The sequence below is a fragment of the Rana temporaria genome, chromosome 2 (genome assembly GCF_905171775.1).
Source record: "Rana temporaria chromosome 2, aRanTem1.1, whole genome shotgun sequence".
Taxonomy (NCBI): Eukaryota; Metazoa; Chordata; class Amphibia; order Anura; family Ranidae; genus Rana; species Rana temporaria.
In genome coordinates this window covers 40196986-40209514 of record NC_053490.1, presented here as the reverse complement: position 1 = coordinate 40209514, position 12529 = coordinate 40196986, and the positions used below count along the sequence as shown (strand labels likewise).

Here is a 12529-nt window from a genome sequence, read left to right as displayed (position 1 = left end):
GTGTGTATGGGGCCTAAGTCTATACTGTACCATGAAAGTCCATATCGCCTCTCCAATTGCCAATTTTTCTACTGGAGGTTTTAGTTGACTATAATGTACTGGAGGTTTTAGTTGACTATAATGGACTGGAGGTTTAAGTTGACTAAAATATGACTAAAACTAAAATGATTCAAATGACTAAAATATGACCAAAACAAAATTGGTATGTTACTTAAAAAACTGACTAAAACTAAATAGTATGGCCAGGAAATCTTTAACCATACTTATCTATTAAGAAACACTGAGCTGCATTTGTTCATGTTTTTTATATGTGGCTGGGGTTCAGCTTTATACTAAAGTCCTTGGGCCGGATTCAGCAAGGATTTTTACATCGTTTGCGTAAGTCGTTCGCGAATAGGGCTGGACGTAATTTACGTTCACGTCGAAAGCAATGACGATTTGCGGCGGAATTTCGAGCATGCGCCGTTCGTAAAAAACGTAAAATACGGGGGGTCACCATTCATTTAAATAAAACACGCCCACATCATCCCCATTTGAATTAGGCGGGCTTACGCCGGCCCACATACGCTACGCCGCCATAACTTAGGGCGCAAGTTCTTTATGAATACGGAACTTGTGCCCTAATTTACGGCGGCGTAACATATCGGAGATACGTTACGCCCTCACATCATTACGCTGGGCTACCTGAATCCGGACCCTTAATTCTAGCCAAAGTCTAAACCCTAGGCCAAATCACAGAGTAAGTCATTACTATAACAATTGCCCCAACCCTAACCTGCAAGGAAACAACTTATGTGAAGGTAGTTGTTGGCCAATCACCTCCTTCACAAAATTGGTTGCTGATGATGACAAAGGCTGTACCAGGTAACAAAACATACATGCATTGGATACAGATTGAACGTTCTTAGGTTTTCCCGAAGAGAGGTAGTGATCGACACATGTGACGTGATGTAATGATGCGCTAAAATCAACCCTATATGCTGTACAGTGAAACAAAGTGAATAATATGAACCTAAATAGGTATTAAATAAACTGTGACAAGCCAATTAAAACAAGTGCCAATGTGATAAAAGCAACAATATGCAAATCATAGTCCATCCATCTGAACTGGGTAGGAAGTGATGGTACTCTCCTGTGATACTGAATTCCTTCCACCCTGCTTCTTCCGACCACTTGCATACGACACTTCCTTAACAAAAACGACGGCTCATATGGAAGAAATAGACGTCAAAACAAGACCTCATTGTGCAATATGAAGCGCCAAATAGAGAAAAAAGCATGACAGCGATACGATTGCACTCACGAATCCTCTGGACAAAACAGACGTGCAGCCTCGCTCAGTGTAGCGATCTCCTCATGCGGTGTACGACACCTTCGATCGTGGGACTCGGCTCCTCCCCTACGCATTACGTCACACGTCACGTGACTTAATCATGGTTACCCATGGTCGGTTGAAGCAGGGTGGAAGGAGTTCAGTATCACAGGAGAGTACCATCACTTCCTACCCAGTTTAAATGAATGGACTATGATTTGCATATTGTTGCTTTTATCACATTGGCACTTTTTTAATTGGCTTGTCACAGTTTATTTAATACCTATTTAGGTTCATATTATTCACTTTTTATCACTGTACAGCATATAGGGTTGATTTTAACGCATCATTAAATTTTTATTTGTTTAGTACATTTTTATGTATTCAGCTTTAATTATTTGGTTATCCTTGTTGTTGTTTTTCCTTTGTATTCACCACAATAGCGCTGTAGTATCACTTTTTCAGTGATCGACACATACAACCATATCAGACTCATCATTTATTTTGTTAATTTCCAGGAAATCGGTGGGAGTGTTTTGCTGCGGCCCAAAGGGACTCTCCAAAGATCTTCACAAAATGTGCAATCGTCCTAACCGTTATGGAACGCGGTTTGAATACAACAAAGAGTCCTTCAGTTGAGATTAAATACACGGCAGGGGAGACCAAGTGCAATTAACACGAACCAAAGAACCTTAATCAATAGAGTGACGCAAATCACTACGATTGACTCTTATCCACGTTGCAGCTATTTAATTAATGAAGGGATTACTGCTTACAAAACAATGTTAATTGTGGCTTGTTCTATGCACTGTATTTTTCTAACAAAATACTTGACATCCATTGAGAAAAAGACCCCATTTTACTGAAATATCTCATGAAAATGCAGTCAACCGAAAGGGCATTCTGTAGATTTCAATGGCACTTTTTATGTATGCTTTCTATTGATAGGGAAAGGGAAGGGAGAATTACTAATTATCTTTTTATGCAAACCTATTTAAATATTTACTTTTGTTCTATGCAATCGCTTCAGTATTTTTGCAGTGGTGCTTATAATGTGACTAAATGGTCATTTGCAGTTTTGACCAGCGGATTTGGCATCGACTTGCTCTGGTGGGCAGCATGATTCACATCCTCATTTTTATATTCTACACAGATGGAGTATAGAGGAAATAATTGTATGGAAAGTCTATTTGTCGGGAGAGACAGCTAAATAAATTAATATCTATCAGTGGATTACAATTTGTTTTAATAAGTTTATAGATTTGGTATGAGATCTAAATGATCATGCACATATCATTCAGATACCTTAGGTGCCACTCTTATCTTGGATACAGTTGAACAGACTGGTTATGCTAAAGGGGTTGTGACAATCTGATTGCACAATTTAGCTAGCTTGTAATCTTAAAAACCGTATGCCTCGTACACATGACCGTTTTTCTCGGCAGGAAAAAAACTAAGGGCCAGATCCACGTAGCCTGGCGCATTGTTGCGTCCGGCGTAGCGTATCTCCGATACACTACGCCGCCGTAACTTACAGCGTAATTTCCTTATCCTCAAAGAATTTGCGCCGTAAGTTACAGCGGCGTAGTGTAACTTTGGTGGCGTAAGGGCGCGCAATTCAAATGGATGTGATGGGGGCGTGTTTTATGTAAATATGTCTTGACCCGACATAAATGACGTTTTTTTTAAATGTCCGTGGGGGTATCCCAGTGCGCATGCCTGAAATTAACCCCCAACAAGCCAATGCTTACGACGTGAACGTCATTCTACGCAAAGCCCTATTCGCCAACGACTTACGCAAACAACGTAAAATATTAAAAATTTGACGCAGGAACGACGGCCATACTTAACATAGGATACGCCTCATATAGCAGGGGTAACTATACGCTGAAAAAAGCCTTATGGAAACGACGTTAAAAAATGCGCTGGACAAACGTACGTTCGTGGATCGCCCTATCTAGCTAATTTGCATACTCAACGCGGAAATCTACGGAAACGCCACCTAGCAGCCAGCGTAAATATGCACCTTAGATCCGACGGCGTACTAAGACGTACGGCAGTCGGATCTAGCACAGCTTCAGATCCACAAAGAAGCGTAACTTCTTTGTGGATCTGCCCCTAAGTTTTTCCCAACGGGATTCCTCTCAAGCCTGCCTTGCATACACAGGTTCAGGCCAAATACCGCCCGTCCAAAGCACGGTGACGTACACCACGTACAACGGGACTATAAAGGGGAAATTCCATTCAAACAGCGCCACCCTTTGGGCTGCTTTTGCTGATCCTCGTGTTAGTAAAAGTTTGGTGAGAGACGATTCGCGCTTTTCAGTTTTCGTGTTTTTCAGTCCGTTACAGCGCAAAGAATGTGCTATCTCTATTTTGAACGCTAGTTTTACCAGAACAAGCACTCCCGTCTCATACTTGATTCAGAGCATGCATGATTTATTATCCCCCGGGAAGCATACACATGACCGGTTTTCCCGACGGGAAAAAGTCCGCCGGGAAAAAAGAAAACATGTCTTTGGGAAAACTGCAATGGAGCATACAAACAGACGGTTTTCCCTGCCAAAAGCTGTCTTGGCAGTTTTCCAGACGGGAAAACCGGTCGTGTGTACGAGGCATCACTCCATGTTTACTGTGCCTTTCAATAGTTCTGTTTAGCCCAAGCTGGCCCAAGCAATCTATTTCCTTCACTAGCAGGTGTGCTTGCTGAGAATGCTCTTCCAGGGACATGGCCAGGGTTATCAGCATTCCAAATTATAAGCTGAGGCTGAAGAAATAATAGCACTGAGGAGAGAGAGAGAAAAAGAAAAGGGAAAAGAGAGAAGAGAAAAAAAAAGGGGGGGGGAGAAAGAGAGGAGGATGGTTGATATACACTTTCAATGTTCTTAACAAGCAAAGGAGACCGGGCTCACCTCTACACTGTCACTGGTGTTTGACCACCAAAATGTATTTTCTTCACTTGACACTTCAGAAGTAGTGATTGGCCAAAGACCCCCCAGTTCGGTTCGCACCAGAACTCCCGAACAGGGAAAAGGTTCAGACCCGAGCCGCTAACTCTATTAAAGTCTATGGGACGCGAACATGAAAAATCAAAAGTCCCCATTTTGAAGGCCTATATGCAGGTTATTGGCCATAAAAAAGGTATGGGGGCCCATGCCCTGGGAGACATGTGTCAATGCAAACAAAAAATGTTTTAAATATTGTTTTTGAAAGAGCAGTGATTTAATTGATGCTTAAAGTGAAACAATAAAAATGAAAAATCCTTTAAATATAGTGCTGGGGGGACACATCTGTACTGTGTATAGAACCTGCTGAAGCAAAACTGACATTTGTGAAGAAGAAAAATGACATTTAAATAGACTTTTGCAGCTGCAAGCCATTGCTGACAATACAAAACAAAAAGGAAAAAGGGCGTAATGCCAAAATGTAAATAAAATCCATATCAGACCCTTATCCAAACACGCAGCCTTGCAGGCCAGGTAAGGGGGGAGCTGACATATACACAGATGTGAAGGGGGCCGTGTGTATACAGGTGTGTGTGGGGGGGGGGGCTGAATGCGTACAGGTGTGCGGGAGCTGAGTGCGTACAGGTGTTAAGGAGGCTGCATGTGAGGGGGGCTGTGTGTGCAGGTGTGAGGGGGCTAAGTGCGTACAGGTGTTAAGGAGGCTGCATGTGAGGGGGGCTGTGTGTGCAGGTGTGAGGGGGCTAAGTGCGTACAGGTGTGAGGGGGGAGCTGATTGCGTACAAGTGTGAAGGACATACAGGTGTGTGGGGGGGATGTGTGCTTACATGTATGTGTGGAGAGCTGAGTGTGTACAAGTGTGGGGGGGTAAGTGTATACAGTTGTGAGGGGGACTGAGAATGTACAGGTGTGAGGGGGGCTGAGTGCATAGAGGTGTGTGTACTGGCGCTGGATTGGCCTGTCTCTTTGCAGAATATATGGGGATGTCTATTTGCTTGAATGGGGGTGTCTCTTTGCTGAAAATATTTTTTTTTGTTTTCTGCTAGGGGAGGATAGTGTTAGGTTAGGGTCCTGTTCAAAAGAGTCTACCTTGTCCTGGTGGCAGGGTTCATATTATATGGCCAAAATATAATTCCTCATTGTTAAATCTTGAAAGTACTGATGCCTTGGAAAACACTTTTAATTTAATATATAAGGTTGTAAGAGTGTTAAAATAAAAGTGGGTGCACTAAAGGACTAGGAGGGTTCGCCAGTGGGTGGATTTGATGGGATGACCAATGGGTGGGCCCTGGGAAATGTTGGTGGTCAGGCCTGGGGGGGGGGGCAGGCCTAAAGCTGTGTAAGGGGCCCCAACATTTCTAATGGCTTCCCTGCTCCAAACTGATCAATAGCAATAATAGGAGGAACAATTTGTCACTAATCTTCTAATAGTAATACTAGGACCCTATAGCAGCTGTCTATATAGCCATTTCTGGCACTTAGTTCCCTTTTTGCACTTTAGTAGTCCACAGCATGGTCTTTACTCACAGTCACCCAGTGGTCTCTGCCACCCAGCATCCTCAGGTAGATCCTCAGTGAGGGAGGTTACAAGATCCTTCTCCAGACCAGGATTTTAGTGCAGCACCCTCCAGCATTAATTGGCAATCTTTTCCAGGCAGCTGCTGAGGCCCAGCCTATAATTTCCTGTCTCAGTAAAGTTGTCTCCAGGAGCAGCAGCCCCAAGAGAACTGGAACCCTCCATGGAGGGAAAGGGATACTTTGGAAAAACTTCCTTAACATTTATCACCCCTCCATCCACCTTCTGGATGCCTCCTACCAGGGATTGTGTCAGGGAGCCAACCTAGCCAGACGCAGAATAGTGCACATGCGCTGTAGAACAGCGCTACGGCGCATTCCTGTGTGCCGCGCGCTATGGCGCATGCCTGTGCGCCGCGCGCACGCACGCTGTCTCCCCAGAACTAATCAGAGGCCTGACCGGCCTATTTAAACCAGCTCCTGTCCTTTGACAGGTTGCTGGTTTGTCATCAGCTCCTGCTATGCTTCCTGTTGCTGTACCTGCCTTGTTTGACCCGGATTTCCTCACGACTCTGCTCTCTCTCCTGAACCTGACCTCCGGCTTACATTCCTGAATTGCTGCTGTCTCCTGCCCCTGACCTCTGGCCTGCACCTTTGGATTCTCTGCCTTCTCCAACCCTTGACCTTCAGCTTGCACCCCGGACCTGCCGTCCTTGTCCCTGGCTACCTGCTCTGTGCACCCGGACTGTTGTTGCCTGATCCACTGTTGTCTCCAGTGAACCACCATCAGCTCAAGCTACTGTCTAAACATATCCAATCTTCAGCTTCACTGCCGGTACCTGTGCCTCCTTGTGCCTTCCCCCCTCTGTCTCCAGGGGGCGGATGCGCCAGGTCGCAAAGGTGAGCCGCCCTCAGCATCTCGGTCTCGGTAAATACGTCCGTGACAGATTGGCTGGGGCTTGATAAATATTCACACTAATCATTTGAATCTGCCCTATACTCTGGAAACTTCTTTCAGAGGCAGGTGGGAGGAAAATACTCTCAACTCTGGAATCCCTGAACAGACCAAACCAATCACTCACTCACTAGAGTGCAGCCAACAACTAAATTGAACCTAGCAGTCAAACAATTGGAGGGCGCTACACAAGTTTTTCTTATTGCAGTTTTCGTAAATATTGAACTATGCATAATGCCCTGTACACACAATCGGAATTTCCGATGGGATAAAATCCGATGGAATTCCGTTCAAGCTGTCTTGCATACACACTGTCAGACCAAATTCCGACCATCCAAAATGCGTGATGTAAAATACTACGACGAGCCGAGAAAAATGAAGTTCAATGCTTCCGAGCATGCTCGACTTGATTCTGAGCCTGCGTGTTTTTTTCTCTGTCGGAGTTCCACACAGACGATTGGAATTTCCAATAGGTTTTTTTTTTTCCATCGGAAAAAATAAAACATGTTCTATTTCTAAACTCCGACGCAAAAAAGTCAGATGGGGCCCACATACGGTAGGAATATCCAATGAAAAAAATACATCAGACTTTTTTCATCGGAAATTCCGATTGTGTGTAGAACAAGGCATAACGCTCACTATTAAAATGTCTTTACCCACTGTAAACATTAAATCCCTGACATTTCGTTTTAAGAAATTCATGAGCTGACTTCTCTTATTGTAGTGTCCGTATATCGCTGCTTCCAGATTACATTCTCCGTCTTGGTCTCTAGGCAATTCTTTATCGATCCGGCAACTTCCAGCTAATTACCAGTAATCAACAGCCTCTGAAATTCAGTTGTATGTCATTGACTTTTTTCAGCCTAGTTATGAATCTTCTTTTGTTGTTTTTTTAGTATATGTTTTCTCTTATTGCATCATCTGTAAAGTAGATATTTTCCAATCCCTCCAAATCCCCATTCTGTTATTTATCATTCCCATGCTCGTTTCTTATGTTATAAATACTCTGCAATCTTGGGAGAATTAATTCAGTTGAAACAACTCATTGATTGCTGAGTTTTAAAACCCACATCTCACATAGCATAGCTTATGTTTATAAACCACGAGCTTAGAAAAGCTGGAAAAAAAATCAAATCACAATTTAAAGGGACACTTAATGGAGACAGGATATATCCAGGAGAGATTGGTTAACTGTGCAACCCAGATTCTCCTAGTGGGAATATATACCGTATTTATCGCGGTATAACGCGCTCCCGCGTATACCGCGCACCCCTAAAGTGGCCCCGAATCCTGTGGAAAAAAATGTTTTTTTGTACTTACAGTTTTGGTGTCTTGCGCGGCGTCCATCGGCGGCCTCGTCGGGTCCGGCGTCCTTCTGCGGCTTCGGGTGTCCTCTTCGTCGGGTCCGGGGTCCGTCTGCGGGCTTCGGGTGTCCTCTTCGTCGGGTCCGGCATCCTTCTGCGGCGTCCTCGCGTCCTCCCCGCTCGTTTCCCGCGCCGAGTTTGAATACTGCGCCGACATATACAGAGCGCAGTACACTCGTGTATTGTCGGGCAGGCTCGGCAACACTCGCGCTCACGTCCTGTACGTCCAGGACGTGAGCGCGGAAGGAGCCGAGACTGGCCGACTATACCCGAGTGTACTGCGTTCGGTATATGTCGGCGCAGTATTCAAAACTCGGCGCGGGAAAGCGGGTATCGGCGTATACCGCGCACCCACGATTTTGCCCTGATTTTCAGGGCAAAAAAGTGCGCGGTATACGCCGATAAATATGTATATAAAGCTTTCCATCTTCGTTGTATGGCCAGTAGACATGTGCACACTGAAATATTTTGTTTCAAAATTTCGGTTTCGTCCGAAAAATTTATTTATATAGTTACTCCCGAAATTTGTTTTTATTTATTCTAATTATTACTAATGCATTAGTCCGAAAATCCAAATGAATTAACCACTTAAGCCCCGGACCTTATTGCTGGTCAAAGACCAGAGCACTTTTTGCGATTCGGCACTGCGTCGCTTTAACTGAAAATTGCGCGGTCGTGCGACGTGGCTCCCAACCAAAATTGGCGTCCTTTTTTTCCCACAAATAGAGCTTTCTTTTGGTGGTATTTGATCACCTCTGTGGTTTTTATTTTTTGCGCTATAAACAAAAGTAGAGGGACAATTTAAAAAAAAAAAGCAATATTTTTTACTTTTTGCTATAATAAATATCCCCCAAAAATATATATATATAAAAAAAAAAATGTTTCCTCAGTTTAGGCCGATACGTATTCTTCTACCTATTTTTGGTAAAAAAAAATTGCAATAAGCGTTTATCGATTGGTTTGCGCAAAATTTATAGCGTTTACAAAATAGGGGAAAGTTCTATTGCATTTTTATAATTTTTTTATTTTTTTACTACTAATATCGGCGATCAGCGATTTTTTTCGTGACTTTGACATTATGGCGGACACTTCGGACAATTTTTACACATTTTTGGGACCATTGTCATTTTCACAGCAAAAAACGCATATTTTACTGTGAAAATGACAATTGCAGTTTGGGAGTTAACCACAAGGGGGCGCTGAAGGGGTTAACTGTGACCTCATTTGTGTTTCTAACTGTAGGGGGGTGTGGCTGTAGGTGTGACGTCATTGATTGTGTTTCCCTATAAAAGGGAACACACGATCAATGACGGCGCCACAGTGAAGAACGGGGAAGCTGTGTTTACAGACAGCTCTCCCCGTTCTTCAGCTTCGGGGACCGATCGCGGGACTCCAGCGGCGATCAGGTCCGCGGGTCCCGTGGTCACGGAGCTTCGGACCGAGTCGCGGGCACGAGCGCCGCGGGCGCGTGCCTGCGACCCACGGCTGGGCACTTAAAGAGGACTTGCGTGCTTGTGCCATTCTGCCGATGTATATGTGCAGGAGGCGGTCCTTAAGTGGTTAAAGGAGTTGTAAAGGAAAACATTTTTTTGCCTAAAATTAATGTCTGCAAGGTAGACAGACAGAATAGTGTAATGATTCTGTTAAAAAACGAGTAAATACCTATTAAAGCGGATGTGCCACTAAACAAATATATTAAAAGCCAGCAGCTACAGATACTGCAGCTGCTGACTTTTAATATAAGGACACTTACCTGTCCTGGAGTCCAGCGGTGATCGCAGCAGATGACGAGCCGATCGCTCGTCACCCTGCTGCTCCCCCCTCCATCCACGGTGAGGGAACCAGGAAGTGAAGCGCTCCGGCTTCACTGCCCGGTTCCCTACGGCGCATGCGCGAGTCGCGCTGCGCCCGCCGATTGGCTCCCGCTGTGTGCTGGGAGCCGAGTGTTCCCAGCATACAACGGGGGACGGACGGGAAGGGGAAAAAAAACCCGTCCTTTGCCCGTATCGTAGGGCCGGAAGTGGGTGCAGATACCTGTCTGTAGACAGGTGTCTGCACCCCCCTCCCCCCTGAAAGGTGTCAAATGTGACACCGGAGGGGGGGAGGGTGCCGATCAGCGGGACTCCACTTTAGAGTGGAGATCCGCTTTAAATTCCTTCATCTATATCACCTCCGGCATTCTAGTTTCTGTTCTCTCATTCACTTCCTGGTTTGCATCACTCGTTCATGTAAGAACTACATTTCCCAGTATGAATTGTGGCGCGCCCAGTAATTCACACCTCCTTGAAGTCTCTAACACGTAGAGAGCGTCCTGCCGCACAGATGTAGTTCCCAGTAGGGGGTGAGCACGTTACTGACCACCGCAGTAAAGCCTCCCATAACGGTGGTGAGTAACAATCAGACAAGCAGGAAGTGAACAGAACAGAGAAGAAATAGAGCAACTTCTGAGCAAAAACGAACAATGAGGAAGTGAAAAGAGGAATGTCTGCAGGTAAAGGATGCTTATTATGAAAACATTTTTTTTCCTTTACAACCCCTTTAAAGGGACACTTAATGGAGACAGAATATATCCAGGAGAGATTGGTTAACTGTGCAACCCAGATTCTCCTAGTGGGAAGACATATTGTATATGTATATAAAGCTTTCCATCTTCGTTGTATGGCCAGTAGACATGTGCACACTGAAATATTTTGTTTCAAAATTTCGGTTTCGTCCGAAAAATGTTTTTATATAGTTACTCCCGAAATTTGTTTTTATTTATTCTAATTATTACTAATGCATTAGTCCGAAAATCCAAATTAATTAGGGTAGAATCTGTCAATTGAAGGCTTATGGTGTCTGTTGAATGTTCTAAGAAGATTAGACAGAACAGCTAAACTGTACGACGCCGCAATCGTACATTTCCGGTCGAATGCTCCGCCCACAAGCTATAGTAGAATTCTAATGTTGTTTGAATAGTAATAATTATAATTATTAATTATTATTACTAGTCAAACAACATTAGAATTCTTCTATAGCGTATGGGCGGAGCATTTGACCATAAATGTCCGGCCTCGCGGCAATCGTATGTTTTTAGCAGCTTTGTCAAATCTTCATGTCTCTATAATTTTGAATCTTTTCTCTCTACATGTATGTATGTCGAATAATCTTGGAATAATAGAGAAAGGTTAGGCACATTCAACCTCAGGTTCCATTGACACAGATCGCTATTGTCACCGTCATGTCGATTCTTCTGTCCATCTATATCGAACTGTTGTCGCAACGATATGAAAATATAATGGATGCAAAAATAAATAATTTTTTCATTTCCGATTTCGGATTCTTCTCGTTCGTTATTTGTTAAAACAAACACAAAAATCCCTGAAATTCGGACGAAAATGCATTCGGACAAAAATGAATGCACATGTCTAATGGCCAGTGAAGGACTAGGAACATTTGGCTTGGGAGGAAATCACAACTGGCCTTGTCATAGTAAGGCCAATTTCCTTTCAGCTGTAAGACAATTATAAATTACCTACCGTATATACTTCTTTTATGCTGAAAAAGCCCCCCTTGGCTTATACTCAAGTGAGGGTCTCCTGCTGTGTCAGTCTACTGTTCAGCGGCCGTCCATTGTAAAATGGCCCCGCCTCCTCCTCGTCCGTGATAGACAGAACACTGATAACAAACTGAATCAGTGTTCTGTCTATCACGGAAGAGGAGGAGACGAGGATGTTTTACAGTGGACAGCCGCCGACTGTAGTTGCATGACACAGCGGGAGATCAAAGGTACAGGAGGCAGCAAATGGGCACAGTGAGGCTGCAGATTGGCGCACACAGTGAGGCTCAACATGGGCACAATGAGGCTACAGATGGGCACAGTGAGGCTGCAGATGGGCACACACAGTGAGGCTGCAGATGGGCACAGTGAGGCTGCAGATGGGCACAGTGTGGCTGCAAACGGGCACAGTGAGGCTGCAGATGGGCACATTGAGGCTGAAAATGGGCACAGTAAGGCTAGTAAAGCTAGTTATGAAGCGAGCTTCAATGGAAAAAAGTGGTGAACGTAACCTCGCTTTGCTAGAGCATTGTGAAAAAATTATGGTGTGTAGGCAACGACGTTTTTGAAAATTGAAGTTTCAAAAACTTTGTTTTTTACTTCACAGAAAATGTCGTTTTTTTCCATTGCATCAGGTTGGGTTCACACTGGTACACCACTGTTATACGACTGTCATCCTACTTTGCCCTGCAACATCGGTTACTACATCGGTCCTACTTCCATCCAACTTGATTGAACAAGATACGATTTTGCTCCAACTTTGAGATAGTCCAACTCGTCCTTTGACCAATCAAAACAATCCCAGTGAGACATCAATTGCTTTTACTGCTGCTGTAATGGTCCATGCCGGATGTCACTTGTTGAAAGGTTGGGACAAGGATT

General features: G+C 44.2%; 1 protein-coding gene across 5 annotated transcripts in view; it reads left to right on the top strand.

Moving 5' to 3' along the window:
* NOX4 (NADPH oxidase 4) overlaps positions 1 to 2789 on the top strand; it is a 333977-nt gene extending 331188 nt beyond the window's left edge. For all 5 annotated transcript variants that reach the window (XM_040340122.1, XM_040340120.1, XM_040340119.1 and 2 more), the window contains one exon: positions 1831 to 2789. In XM_040340122.1, coding sequence (XP_040196056.1) covers positions 1831 to 1905 — 75 coding nt within the window. In that variant the 3' untranslated portion in view covers positions 1906 to 2789. The remainder of the gene's footprint in view (positions 1 to 1830) is intronic.
* The last annotated feature ends 9740 nt before the right edge of the window (positions 2790 to 12529 follow it).